This window comes from Urocampus carinirostris, chromosome 13, assembly GCF_059441175.1.
Source record: "Urocampus carinirostris isolate Australia breed hairy pipefish chromosome 13, RoL_Ucar_1.0, whole genome shotgun sequence".
In the NCBI taxonomy this organism is placed as follows: Eukaryota; Metazoa; Chordata; class Actinopteri; order Syngnathiformes; family Syngnathidae; genus Urocampus; species Urocampus carinirostris.
Genome location: NC_142361.1, coordinates 35,908,483 through 35,921,404, shown reverse-complemented (window position 1 = coordinate 35,921,404; position 12,922 = coordinate 35,908,483). Strand labels below are relative to the sequence as shown.

General features: G+C 40.1%; 1 protein-coding gene across 2 annotated transcripts in view; it reads left to right on the top strand.

Annotated features, from left to right (window-relative positions):
- Positions 1 to 12,922, top strand: part of thada (THADA armadillo repeat containing) — a 120,907-nt gene that overhangs the window by 69,595 nt on the left and 38,390 nt on the right. For both annotated transcript variants that reach the window (XR_015852419.1, XM_088351090.1), the window contains exon 31: positions 11,736 to 12,109. Coding sequence is in view for 1 of the 2 variants with exons in the window: in XM_088351090.1 (XP_088207216.1) it covers positions 11,736 to 12,109 (374 nt within the window). In the remaining variant the exon portion in view is untranslated. The remainder of the gene's footprint in view (positions 1 to 11,735; positions 12,110 to 12,922) is intronic.

The window sequence follows — 12,922 nt, the reverse complement described above, 5'->3', positions numbered from 1 at the left end:
GAAACAATATTTACATGTTTGAAAAGCATACTTATTAGGAAGAAAAATGAAAACTATTGGCACAAACAACATAAACTGCTCTCAACTGTACTTTCTAGAAAGCATGTTAATCTCACTCTGTTTCTGAGTTGGTAATAAAAGAGTGGAACTGAATTTGTTTTGTTTTTTTAAATATCCTCGGACTATGCATGTGTTTGACAGTAGCAAAACATCCATAAAACACGTTCCCATAATTAGACCTTAATCAACCACAGCATGTGATTGATACCCATCGCTGACAGCTTGTTAAAACTTGTTTTCCCTTATAATTTTGCTGCTTTCACTCATCGACGATTTTCAAGCTGTATTTTGCTTGCCTCAAATCTGAGTCAGTCGAAATCACCACTTTCTTCCACCAGAAAATATGTCAGATCTTGAAAATAGGTGGTGAGTTTTCTCAGTGTAAGTATACTCAGTTGCTGATAAAAGTGCTATATTTTCTTGCTTTTTTGTTGATCTTAGTATGTGCAAAAAATAGTGTATCCAAACTAGTTTGAAAAGAGTTACTCTAAAACTACGTAATCAATGTTGGAAAATATCCCTGTAATAGGTAGTCCAGGTTTTGCTTATGTAGAATGGTTAGGCACTGGCAACAGAAGGCATTGCAGAATACTTAAATTGTGCTAGATGTCCGGTCATCTGAAGGCAAGCAAAACACAAATATCATCACTCTTTTGAGCTGTTGTTCACTCATAATATAATAAAAGGGTTTCACCTAACTGGTTGGATGTTTCCAGTAAAATGGGTATATCTTCAGTACGGTATATTTGATGGGAATAGGGGTACATTGCAGGCCCAACTCTGTGTTTGAGAATTTTGGACTTAAACTAAATATGAAAATGGGAATATATTATATATCCTAACAACTGTTGGACAATCTAGGCATTGCTAAAGCATTTAACGTTTTTATAAGCCACAATTTACCTTAGAGTGTCTTGTAAGACACTCATAAGGTTCTTTGAGACCTTTTATGACACCATTGCCTCCATACAACCCGAGCTTCTATACTTGAATCCACTACATGTGGTCAAAGATGATTTTAACCACATCAAATTGGATACTTTCCAATGCTCTCACTTGTGTGGTGCATTCATTTTTGTAGGGCCAATGGGAAAATGAACTAAGTGCATAGTCAGGATTAAGACAGGGCTGCCAACATGCTTAAGGACTGTTTACTGCTCACAACCTGGCAAATATTTTGGAAATTAGCTACTCAGGAAGGAGTTGTTGACCATCGTCCACCTTGAGTTGTATATCTCAACATTTGCTCATGATTCTTTTAAAACAATTGGTCTACATGACACAGAGATCTTGACAGAAGGCAACGACCAAATCTCAGTTGAAGACTAGAAACCCTATATTTGGGGCATGTGAAGCGTCAGCGGTATGGGGAGCAGGAGGGCAATGTACTCCTAAAAACAGAATATGCACGACCCTTTCACCTCCAATGACCCCAGGATCACACAGAGAGGAAATCTATGTTTCTTAATCCATGACAGCAAGAATGCAATGCATGTAAGACCCCTCTCTTCCCAGTTTCTCCAACCTGTTCTTTACCCACCTGGTGGACCTCGATTAAAAATTCCCGTACATCAGAGTCACTTTACTAGTCAATAAAATGCTCTTCATTTTATTCTCACCAGGTGTGGAAAGGATTAGCCCTGGCAATATTTCATGGTATGTATAGGAGGAATAGATTAATAAGGTGATAACATGAAATTCCACTCTGTCCTACAACTGCCTCCAACCTCTCGGAACAGAGCACCTCCCCAGTCATGGGTCCGTATGAGTTATTTCTTGAAACCCTGCGTCCTATGTCCTTTGAAGTGCTTGTTAAGCTAATCATTAAAATGATTCATCAAAAAGTCATTTGACCTACCCGTCTAACCGTAACAGTATATTTAAAGGAAGAACACTCGTCCTAGTCGATATCTCGTATGGCCCCTACTAATCTTGAAAGTTGGAACACCTAGATCTGCTCATTCTCCCCTTCTCCTTTAACACCATTGTCCACAAAAACTGATGCAAAAGGCAAAATATTTGGGGGTCAGTCTACCACGATAGAGCTCTGTCTTGAACTTCTGACCAAGTGATAACAGATTGTCAGGATCATAAAACTAGGATATCCTGCTCTATCCGTCCTAGTACTGGCCTCTTTGGGGCTATGTGCTAAGCCCCCTCCTGTTCAACACTACTGACTTATGACAGTCTGCAAAATACTTGAGCTGTCATATTGCAAAATTTACGGACAATGCAGCGATGAGTCAGTGTACAGAGGGGAGCGACGAGGTAAAACATCTGGTGGACTTGAGTTATGTTTACGTTAATGTGGAGAATACTAAGGAGATGTACAATATCGTACTTAATGAAACACCAATGTATATTGGAGAGTTTGAACAGATGCCCCAAAAATATTAAGAAGGCTCAGCTTTCTCTTTTTCCACCAGAAAGCTGTGTTTCAGGGAGCTTCAACAGATGTTAGCTGAAAAGCTTCCGTAGCAGCGGCATTAACTTTAAGCAAAGCAGTTGCTAGGTTCCAGAAACGTTTTCATAGGATTGTCAGGGGTGCTCAAAAGATTGTGGTTAAGGACCTTCCCATGACCACAGCCATCTTCACCAGGAGATGCCAAAATAGGGGCATTCTCAATCATCAAGCAAGTCAAGTCAAGTCATGTTTATTTGTATATCCCTTAATCACAACGTGTCTCAAAGGCCTGCACAGACCACAGATTATTCCAAACCACAGACTATTATGACACCATCCCCTGATCTAAAACCCACATGAGGGCAACGAAAAACTCAAAAACCTCAACATGATAGTCCTACATAATCTTATTTCCTCATGAAGCAATCAACCCATCCAGTATACACCAAGTTCTGTCTTTTGGCAGGAGAGCTAGGAGCATTTATAGAATGCCCATCAGGTTGAAGAACATCTTTTCGCAAGCTGTTAGAATGTCACCCCCGAAATATGTTTGAAGAACCCCAAAGCATGCATACTTTTTTTCAAAAGTCAGAGTTCTCGTTTAATTTTTTTAAATTTTTTTAATTTAAAAGATATATATCTTTTAACATTTTTCACAATCAGGCTTATCTAAAAAGACATTGTGTTGTAAGAGCATGGTGCGTTTTAAAAATGATAGATGGATGGATAGATACTTTATTCGTCCCCGTAGGGAAATTCACACTTCCAGCAGTATCCTTGGGTTGAAAAATAAAATAAAAGATATAGAATACAAAAATACCCAATATAACGTGTTGATATAGAGTATTTAAATAGTGCTACGGAAATACAGACTGTAATAAAAATGGGCTAATATGCAAATGTGGGGTGGGGTTTAATGTGGGCTTTACTCCCCCGGGTGGAGTTAAAGAGCCTCATGGCATGAGGAACCTATATTATCCTTTAGGAAATATTATCCTTCAGGAATCTACTTAAACCTTTGCACTGCTACAAATGGTGCAACTATGTTTTCTTCTTGGTTGCACAAAAGCGCATTTGGCTGCGGCCTTGTTTTTGGCATTTAAAGAGAGCAAGAAGAGAGGGCAACTTTGAATTAATGGATTCAAAACAAAGTGCAGGACACATTTAGTACACTAGCTTGGTCCACGCGGTTAATTTTGTTTTACCCACACACACTGTAAAACTGAACTGCGGGTAAACACGTCAGTGTTGGTCCCTGCTCCTTAAAATGTGTAGCTGAAAATTACTCTGTGGAAGTGGAATTTATTTGTCTTTTAAGGAAGTACATGCAAACACTCAGGCACACATCGTGGCTGGGGTTTGTTTTTCACAATTCGGCTAATGGCGGTGGAAGTTGATGTGAACTCCAGCTGTGTGCTGGCGTGAAAGAGTATGAGCACGTGGCTAACTATGGTTTTAGCTTGACACTGCAAAGCAACCTTTACTGCCATTTTTACAGAGCTGCCGACTAAACTGCAGAGAGTCACAAAACTTTACTGACAATCCCATTGCACACCTGTACAACTTAACTAATTTTCCTCTTGTTTTAATGACCCTCTGACAACGTCTTAATCTTAATTTGCAACATGCATATCCACACCCAAACCGGACAGAATTGGCATCCATGCTGTTGCACTGAAACATGTTCAAAGAGCACTTCTGATCCTAATGCATCTGTGCCAGCTGTAATAAGAGTCAGTACATTCTCAGGTTGCCCATTCGCCCGGCCTGTTCATGTGAACATGATATCTCAGGAATGCCGGGGAGGAATTTCATTACATCTGGCACAAGTATCAACTAGCACACAAAGATGACGTGAATGAAAGTTATTGTGCACAGGTCAAAGACCTTTTTGACCATTACTTCAGAAGGCATACCCTAGTAGTATTTTCACACACACTTCAGTATCATGAATGGTAAGTAACTATAACAACAGAACAAAATTGTATTTGTATTTTTGATTTCCCACACTGCCGGAACTCTTACTGAAGTTATTAAAATACAGTAATCCCTTGCGGGGACTACGTTTGAAAATAATTTAGTGATAGCCAAAATTGTGAAGAAGAAGCTTTGAATTATTTTTAAAAGTAATACACAATTAAATACTCTTACACACTGAAACCAAAAAAATAAACACTTTTACAGGCTTAGGCAAGTAGTGTATAAATGTTTATTCATTCATTTTAAAAATAACTACTGTACCATCAAATGACAAGCAGGGAGACTTAAGTCCACCCGAAAGAAGAACCCAATGCAAATCTTTCACGTAGCAAATCAGTGAAAACAAGGCTGCGTTATAGTGAGATTAGTGCATTATTTTTGAGATTTCATCCATCCATCCATTATCTGCACCGTTTCATCAGTAGGGTCACGGGGATGCTGGAGGCCATCCCAGCTATCTCCGGGCAGTGGGCAGGGGACACCCTGAACTGGTTGCCAGCCAGTCGCAGGGCACACAGAAACCGACAACTCACTCGCTCATTCTCGAGACAATTCTGGACTGGCCAATTAACCTGACATGCATGTTTTTGGAACGTGGGAGGAAACCGGTGTGCAAGCAAGCACGGGGATAACACGCAAACTCCGCACAGGAAGGCTTGTAGCTGGATTTGAACCTATGACCTCAGAACTGTGCACGCACTAACCACTGCACTACCGTGCCGCCCGATTTTATAACCACATCAATTAAAACCTGTATGTAAAAGTATTATCATGTACCCCAGGTAGTTTATGACTTCTGCACATTAAGCGTTATCAAATCATCATTTAAAGTTTGTTTACAATCAATCCAAAGCATAACCATATTAATACATAAGTTTACACGTTCCCTGTGCCAAGTTCTGGTGCAAAACTTTGTAGAATAACTAAGTCAAGTCAGGGAGGTATTTTGCAATTAAAATAAGCACCATGTTAAAAAAAATGCAAGTATAGAACACTGCCAACCTGTGCTTATTTTTCCAAATACCCTGTTAAATGAAGATTCACTTCAACATAGTTTATTTTGCCTCAAAAAGAGGCCACTAAAATACTATATTTTCAACTTTTTATTTTATTTTCAACTGACAATGATAAGGTTTTTTTCCCTGTCGAATAGACAAAGAATGATTCCAAAACACCCACAAAGGAGATCAACAAACTTTTATTGTCTAATATTCAAGATAAAATAAGCTGTGATATTGTTACCATGCTTTATAACCTTATCTTCTCTGTTCCTTTATCTTCTTGGGTTTTTTTACCTCACTGTGAATGTGTGAAACTGGAGTGTCACGCCCAATTTCGTTGTCAAAATATGTTAACCCATTTTGTAACAATGACAATAAAGGTATATTCTATTCTATTCTATTCATTGCATTTAGGTGGATACAAAATAAACACAGCTTTTGGAAGAAGAAAAAAAAAATACTCTTTGTGATCAACACACTCACTCAAATTAAAATGACCTGAGGCCCTGCCAGACTTAACTTTTACACCCCCACCTATTTGGTTTAATCTATCCATCTATCTACCCCGGTCATATCCCTCGAGAGGGGTGACCGACAGCAAGACAAACACATACAATAACAAAGACAATAAAAAGGAAAAAGTAGCAAAAAAACACACACAAATTTTTGGGGGGAACATGGCCAACCCAAATGGCCAAACACCCAAACAAGTTAGGCACCTCGGCATCCAAGTCAGTCATGCTTTCGTCCCTCTGGATGAAACGGGACACAAGAAAGCGGCCATATCACTCGGGTCAGGGTGACACAACACTTCTGTTCAACAGCAGGGCCCGACAACTTTCACTGGTTTACCCCTGCCGCATCATACAGGTGCCCTGCCCATCCCTTAGAACACGTCTAAACATCCCACTATCCTTTTACAACACCTCTCCACTCATTCCTATCACCAACAAGAGCTCTAGCTTCCACTATATTGAGACCTCTTTCCTGCAGAGCACTCATAACACCATCCATCCACGACAATCACGGCCTTTCTTCTTCGTCTCCTTCCATTGACTTCTGCTCTGTAGATGCTCTACAACATTCACTCCTCATCTATCCTCTCCATGCGTCCAAACCAACCGAGTACTCTTTTATCCACACGCTTGCTCAGTTCCACTACTACTCCAGTCTGTCTCTCACAATTTCATTTCTCAATCTATCCACAGGTAAATTTGACAATTCTTTCACCAACGTCCACAGCTTGTCCAAATTAATGGTTGGGCAGTAGGCGGTGTTTCTTTTTAGGTGGTAATGTCTCATACCAACTTTACCAAAGTAGCCTGTGTGATATTTATCAAAGTTTATCCTATGGTGATGCATGCTTTCTATGTTTTCCAACACGACAGTGTCCGTGGCTCACATGCCCACGGAGCTTCCTAGTCTTTGACTTTTTAGTTCCTCGTGTTACTCCTCAAACACCTTATCTCAAAAACATTTAAAAACATTTGGTTTAATACGTTGTTGCTGTTATGGACTTTCTGGACTAGATGACAGGCTTGGGGCGTCGTTGCTGTCATGCACGTTCCGGACAAAATTCAACTTGTTACATAGTGTTCTCTTTTAGATAGATAGATAGATAGATACTTTATTCATCCCCGTAGGGAAATTCACACTTCCAGCAGTCTACCCCGTTGTTTATTAACAGATGAACATGATGCCCTAGGGGTGCTTGTAGCGAAGTGGATGACGTCACGCCAGTCCAAAAATTCGACATCCCTGCGGCAGATGGAAAACTTTTCTTTGTAAAAATCCAGGGATACACCACCTCGTGTTAGCAAGTCCGCCTCCTCTCCGATTCCCCCCGGCTTTCGTGTCTCTGTTTAGCGGCGTTGAAGCCGGATTGCTCCGGGTAGCTCCGGGTGGCTACACGTTAGCGTCCGGAATGCTAAACGTGAGCCACGTTTCGATGTTTTCCACCAGCACTCGATGATCTTATTTGGTCGTGAGTTCGCATTTACCATGATTACGGATTACATTTTATTGATGTTTACTATGTTTGTGCACTGTAACTCAATGCTAAATCTATTCCACCCTGGTCATCCTGGAAGGGAGATTACTCCTTGTGAGGCCCTTTCCCAAGGTGTCTTTTTTTCCTCGTGCTGAGGTTTTTGAGTTTTTCCTTGCCCGCATGTCGGTTTAAGATCAGGTAATCGTGTAATTGTAATCCTCTGCAGTCCTTTTAGACATTTTTGTGATTAAGGGCTATATAAATGAGTGTGACTTGACTTAAAACAAGTATCCATCATGCAATTACTGTTTGGAATGCCCCGACATTTACTGCCAACACCATGGAGCATTTACGTATTTTTTCCCCCAAGTCCTGACAGTTGATTTGTCTTTTAAAAACTTAACGGTACGTGATTTTTATTTTATTTTTGACACGACATGACAAGCCGCAAGTTTACCTCAGTCATCCTCATCTCTCTCTTCCCTTCATCATTGGTGTCATTACTGTGTTCCTGCCCACCATTATATCCATTAGACTATGCGTGTTTGGCTTCGGGCCCCCTTTTGAGGATCAGGTTCCATAGTTACACGGCCTGTCAGTTAACCAGCCCATCTCTGCCGGAATGCTGCATTTCCCGCTCTTTTGGCAGGTCGCATTTTGACTTGCGCTGCAGTAACAGATTGAGTTGCAACGGGTTCAATGCCTGCGCACGTACATGAGATGGACTGGCCTGTCAAAGCGGGACTGGTGTGGAGTTGGGTGAATTACTGTAGGCAGGAGTGCAGTTTTTGAATAGTGTCAAGTTACTATAATGATGCAGTTTGACTTTCATTCCAGAGGAAATAGGTTTTCGTGCACGGTGTGTTTACTGTATTTGTGTGTCCATCAATCGGCAAGAGTGCATGCACAGGTGGCCCTGTTAGAAGGGGGTATGTCGGTTTCTAAACCCACTCACACAATCTTTCCTCTAAGCCAGGGGTGTCAAACATGCGGCCCGGGGGCCAGATCAGGCCCGCTAAGGGATTGAATCCGGCCCGCGGGACAACGCTCAGTGAAGCGCAAGAGAAAAACGAGCTGTAGGTTGAAACATGTCCACTTGATGTTGCCAAAGCCAGGTGCCTCTCACAAAGACGGTGGACTTGTATTTCTCTCTCTCTCTCTCTCTCTCTTTTTTTCCCTTCCCTTTTTCTCTCTCTCGCTGTCTCTCTCTTTCACTTTCTGTCTCTCTCTTTGTCTCTTTCTTTGTTTCTCTTTGTCTCTTTCTCTCTCTCTTTGTCTTTTTACCTTATTTTGCTCTCTCTTCCATTCTTCCTTCTCTCTCGCTCTTGTCTCTCTTTCTCTCTTGCTTTCCCATTCTCTCCTTCTCCCATTCTCTGTTTCTCTCCTTTTTTCTCTCCTCTCTTTCTATTTCTCTTCGGATATTTTTTCTTTCTCTCTCTTTCTTTCCCCCTCTCTCATTATTTGTCTTTATCTCTTGTTTCTCACGTTTCACGTTCTCTCTCTCTCTCTTTTTCTCTCTCTCTCCCTTTCTCTCTTTCTTTGTCCCACCCTCTTTTTCTCTCCTTCGCTTTGTCTTATTTCTTTCTCTCTTTCTTTCTCTCTCTCTAATCAACTAGTCCGGCCCCCGAGGGAATGTTTGTTCTATCCTGTGGCCCCCGAGGTAAATTGAGTTTGACACCCCTGCTCTAAGCGAAAAGACAGAATTCATTGTTAACCTTATGGTTATTTTCTGTTTCTTTTGGTCTCATTTTAGGTGATATTTTAGGATTTATTTGAGGAAGAATTTTGATTATTATGTAATGCCCTATTTCAGTGTTTTTCAACCCTTTTTGAAACAAGGTCCACTTTTATTAATAAAAAAGTTCCGAGGCACACCGTCCGTTGAAAATGAAGTTATGTCAAATTTTTCACTGTACTACCTCATAAGCAGATAATTAGTATATAAAAAGAAGAAATTGATACCTAAAATAAAAAAGAATGATGTGCTTTGTTTTTATATTTTACAGTGCAATCTTAAACCGCTTTGTTAAACAAATTAAGTTATTAAAAGCACTGTGTTACTTCATGAATTGGTAATTAGAATATAAAAAGTATATAAAAATCTACTGCCACCTACTGATATGGATGACTTACAGTTCCTTGTCTGAAGATAGCAAAAATACTAAATAATGGCCTGATTTTTTGGAAGGATAAAATTGGGCAAATTCCAGCGACACACTAGACAAGGTCTCACGGCACACTGGTTGAAAAACACTGCCTTATTTCTTATGACTTCACATGACTGTGTTTTTATTGAATTGTGACATTTCCTGTAAAGCAAGGGTCTTGAACGAGTTGAGGTTGGGCTTAACCAAGTTTTTCCGAAAAGATCTGATAAAAACACTCCACTGTTCTCAAATAGCTTTTTTTAAAAAAAAATAATTGCTTCATAAAATGAGATCTAAAAATTAAAACATCTAGAATTGATATGAAAATAAATCAACCAATCTCTAATAGACAGATTCCTAATATGCATGGGCTGCACTTACACTAAAGCAGATGATTTGACCACTAGATGTCACTATATTTAGTGGTTCTACCGAAAACAAGTGTGAAAAAGCTTAGGGAATACTACAGATTACAGACTCCTAGTGACCAAACTGTACATTTTTTTCTGCTTCTTACTGCTCCCTCTAGGTGAGGCTCATATAAAATGAATAGACATTTCTCAATTGACGAGTGTTTTAAAACATACACTTTAAATGATACTTCATGTATTTTTGCCTATTTTTTCAAATTGATTTTTTTACCACAAGGAGGCACTTAATTTTACACACTGCCCCTTTAGACCAGGGGTGTCAAAGTTGTTTTAACTTGAGGGCCACACGATAGAACAAACATTCTCTCAGGGGCTGGACTAGTAGATTAGGGAGAAAGAAAAAAAAAGAGAAGAATAAATAAGAGAAAGAGAGGAAGAGAAAAGTAGAGAGGGTGGGGCAAAGAAAGAGATAAAGGGAGGAATAGAGAGAGAAACACAAGAGATAAAAATAAATGGTGAGAGATGGGGAGAGAAAGAAATACAAGGAGAAATAACAAAAAAGAAAATGAAAAGAGTAGGGGAGAAAGAGAGAAGGGGAAACCAAGAGAGAGACAGAAAGATAGAAAACGGAGAGTAAAGGAAAAAAGAGTGAGCAAAAGAAGGTAAAAAGGCAGACAGAGAGAGAAAGAGACCAAGAGGAACAAGAAAGAGAAAAAAGAGACAGAGATAGTGAAAGAGTGAGAGAAAAATGGAGGAAGAGAGAAAGAGAGAGAAGAGGAAAAAAGTGAGAGAGAAATACAAGTACAGTGTTTGTAAGAGGCACCTGGCTTTGGCAACATCAAGTGGACATATTTCAATCTGCAGCTTGTTTTTCTCTTGCGCTTCCCTCAGCGTTGTCTCGCGGGCCGATTTCAAACCCTTAGCGGGCCTGATCCGGGCCGCCTGTTCGACACGCCTGCTTTAGATTATCATTTTAGGGTGGGGACCTCAAATCATCATCCTGCATGCCACAAATGGCCCCCAGGCCACAGATTTGAGGTATCCCGCTGTTTAGCTTGAATGCTGGACATTCAATTAAACAATTTTTGAAAATATATTATCAGTTTCAATTTTGAACTTAATTTTGGCCCGAAAATGTTGAACCTCAAACTTAAAAGGAATTTGCTGATTGTAATTGATTTAGCAATTAAAATTCAATACTCAACTAATTGTGGGAGACATTTTTTCAGGTAAAAAATATTTTTGAAAAAAATATTATTTTTTCGCTGCGACTGGCTGGCAACCAGTTCAGGGTGTCCCCTGCCCGCTGCCTGAAGATAGCTGGGATGGGCTCCAGCACCCCCGTGACCCAACTGAGGATAAGCGGTGCAGATCATGGATGGATATTAATTTTCACTGTCATATGTATACCTTTTTAAGTTAGGATATGTATATATTTTTTTTCGCATTTCCCAACCTTTTCACTGTCATATTTAGACAAAATATCATGTTGGGGCATGAGCTTAGTTGGGTGCGGCGTTGAATCCTGAGTGTCAGCTCAACCGATATGCTACAGAATCTCAAAATTGTGTCCCCTTTGGGAAAAATATGGAGACATTAAGACATCCTTTTTCCAATCCAGTCCTCAAGGGCCACGGCTCTGCTGTTATTTTTTGTTTTTTTATTCAATGTATGTTTTCTTTTTTCGTCCGAACATTTTTTCCCTCTTTTGTCTGAACTCAACTTTTTATTTTCGTGATTTTAAGAATAAATAACGATGTCCCCGTTTTTAATGTGTAACAGATTCCGAAGTCACCAAGCTCCGTCATGAGACGTTTTCCCTCCTGTTGAACTCAAACTTGGTTGACGACAACAGCCCAACATCGAATATGGAACCCGGCAGCATCCAGTACATGCTGAGCTTGTCCAGAGTGGCTCTCAGTGCCAGCGTGGAGATTCCGGAGCTTTGGGACAGACATCCACTCACAGCACAGCTCCTTGAATGTCTGCTGAACTGCCCGCTGTATGAAGTGAGGGAATTGGTTTTGGAGAAGGTCCTGTTGAAGTTGAAGGAAGACGAGGGCCATCTGAAGACACCTGGCTGGCTAAGTGAGACCACACTGTTGAAGCTGACAAGCCTCGCTCTTCATGAAAAACAACCGCAGTGTCTAGCCAAGGTGAGGCCACACAAACAGAAACATTACATGTGTTTCCTGGAATGGGCTCCAGCACCCCCGCGACCCTACTGAGGATAAGCGGTGCAGATAATAGATGAATGGATGTGTTTTAGTTTCCTGCCAGTTTTATTGAGAATGATACATATTGTATTTTTTCGTATATTCTTTTCTTTTCAGTCTTGTTGTAACAAACATCACATCACAAAATGATCAAATGACCTGAAAAGAAAAAAAAGGGAAGACAGGTTGAAGCCAAAGGCTTATGAGAGACCCATCCCCAAAATAACTTTGGACGTTTTTCATTTAAAGAAGTTGTCATATCTTACATCATTATGAATATATATATAAATAGGACAGTTTGTTCCCCATATATCTCCCCCAATACAACAATACAATACAATTGTAAATCCTTAGACAAACAGGCATTTTCTCATGTAAATATTAAGGAGTATTATACCAGTGTCTGAAATAACGTCTGCCCGGACGGCCGGGGCGTGCATCTTTTATGTCGGGCGTACAACTTACAAAACGTCGCTGCTCGGGTGGCCGACAACTTTTTCAAGAAAAAAAAACCCTAAGATTTTTTTTTTTTTTAAATTAAACATTTGCTTTATTCTGATTTCAAAATGTTTGTTAAGGTTTGGAAATTTCGGAATTTCGGTTCATTTGGCAATTTGAGGAAGCCTGCATCGAATAACTTCGTGTATTAGGACTTTCATGAGCGTTATAAGGTCGTGCATTTGCATATCATTTTCCAGAGTAGACGCACGGAGAACACAAGAAAAAGGGATAAGTGGTCAGGAATCGAGCAAA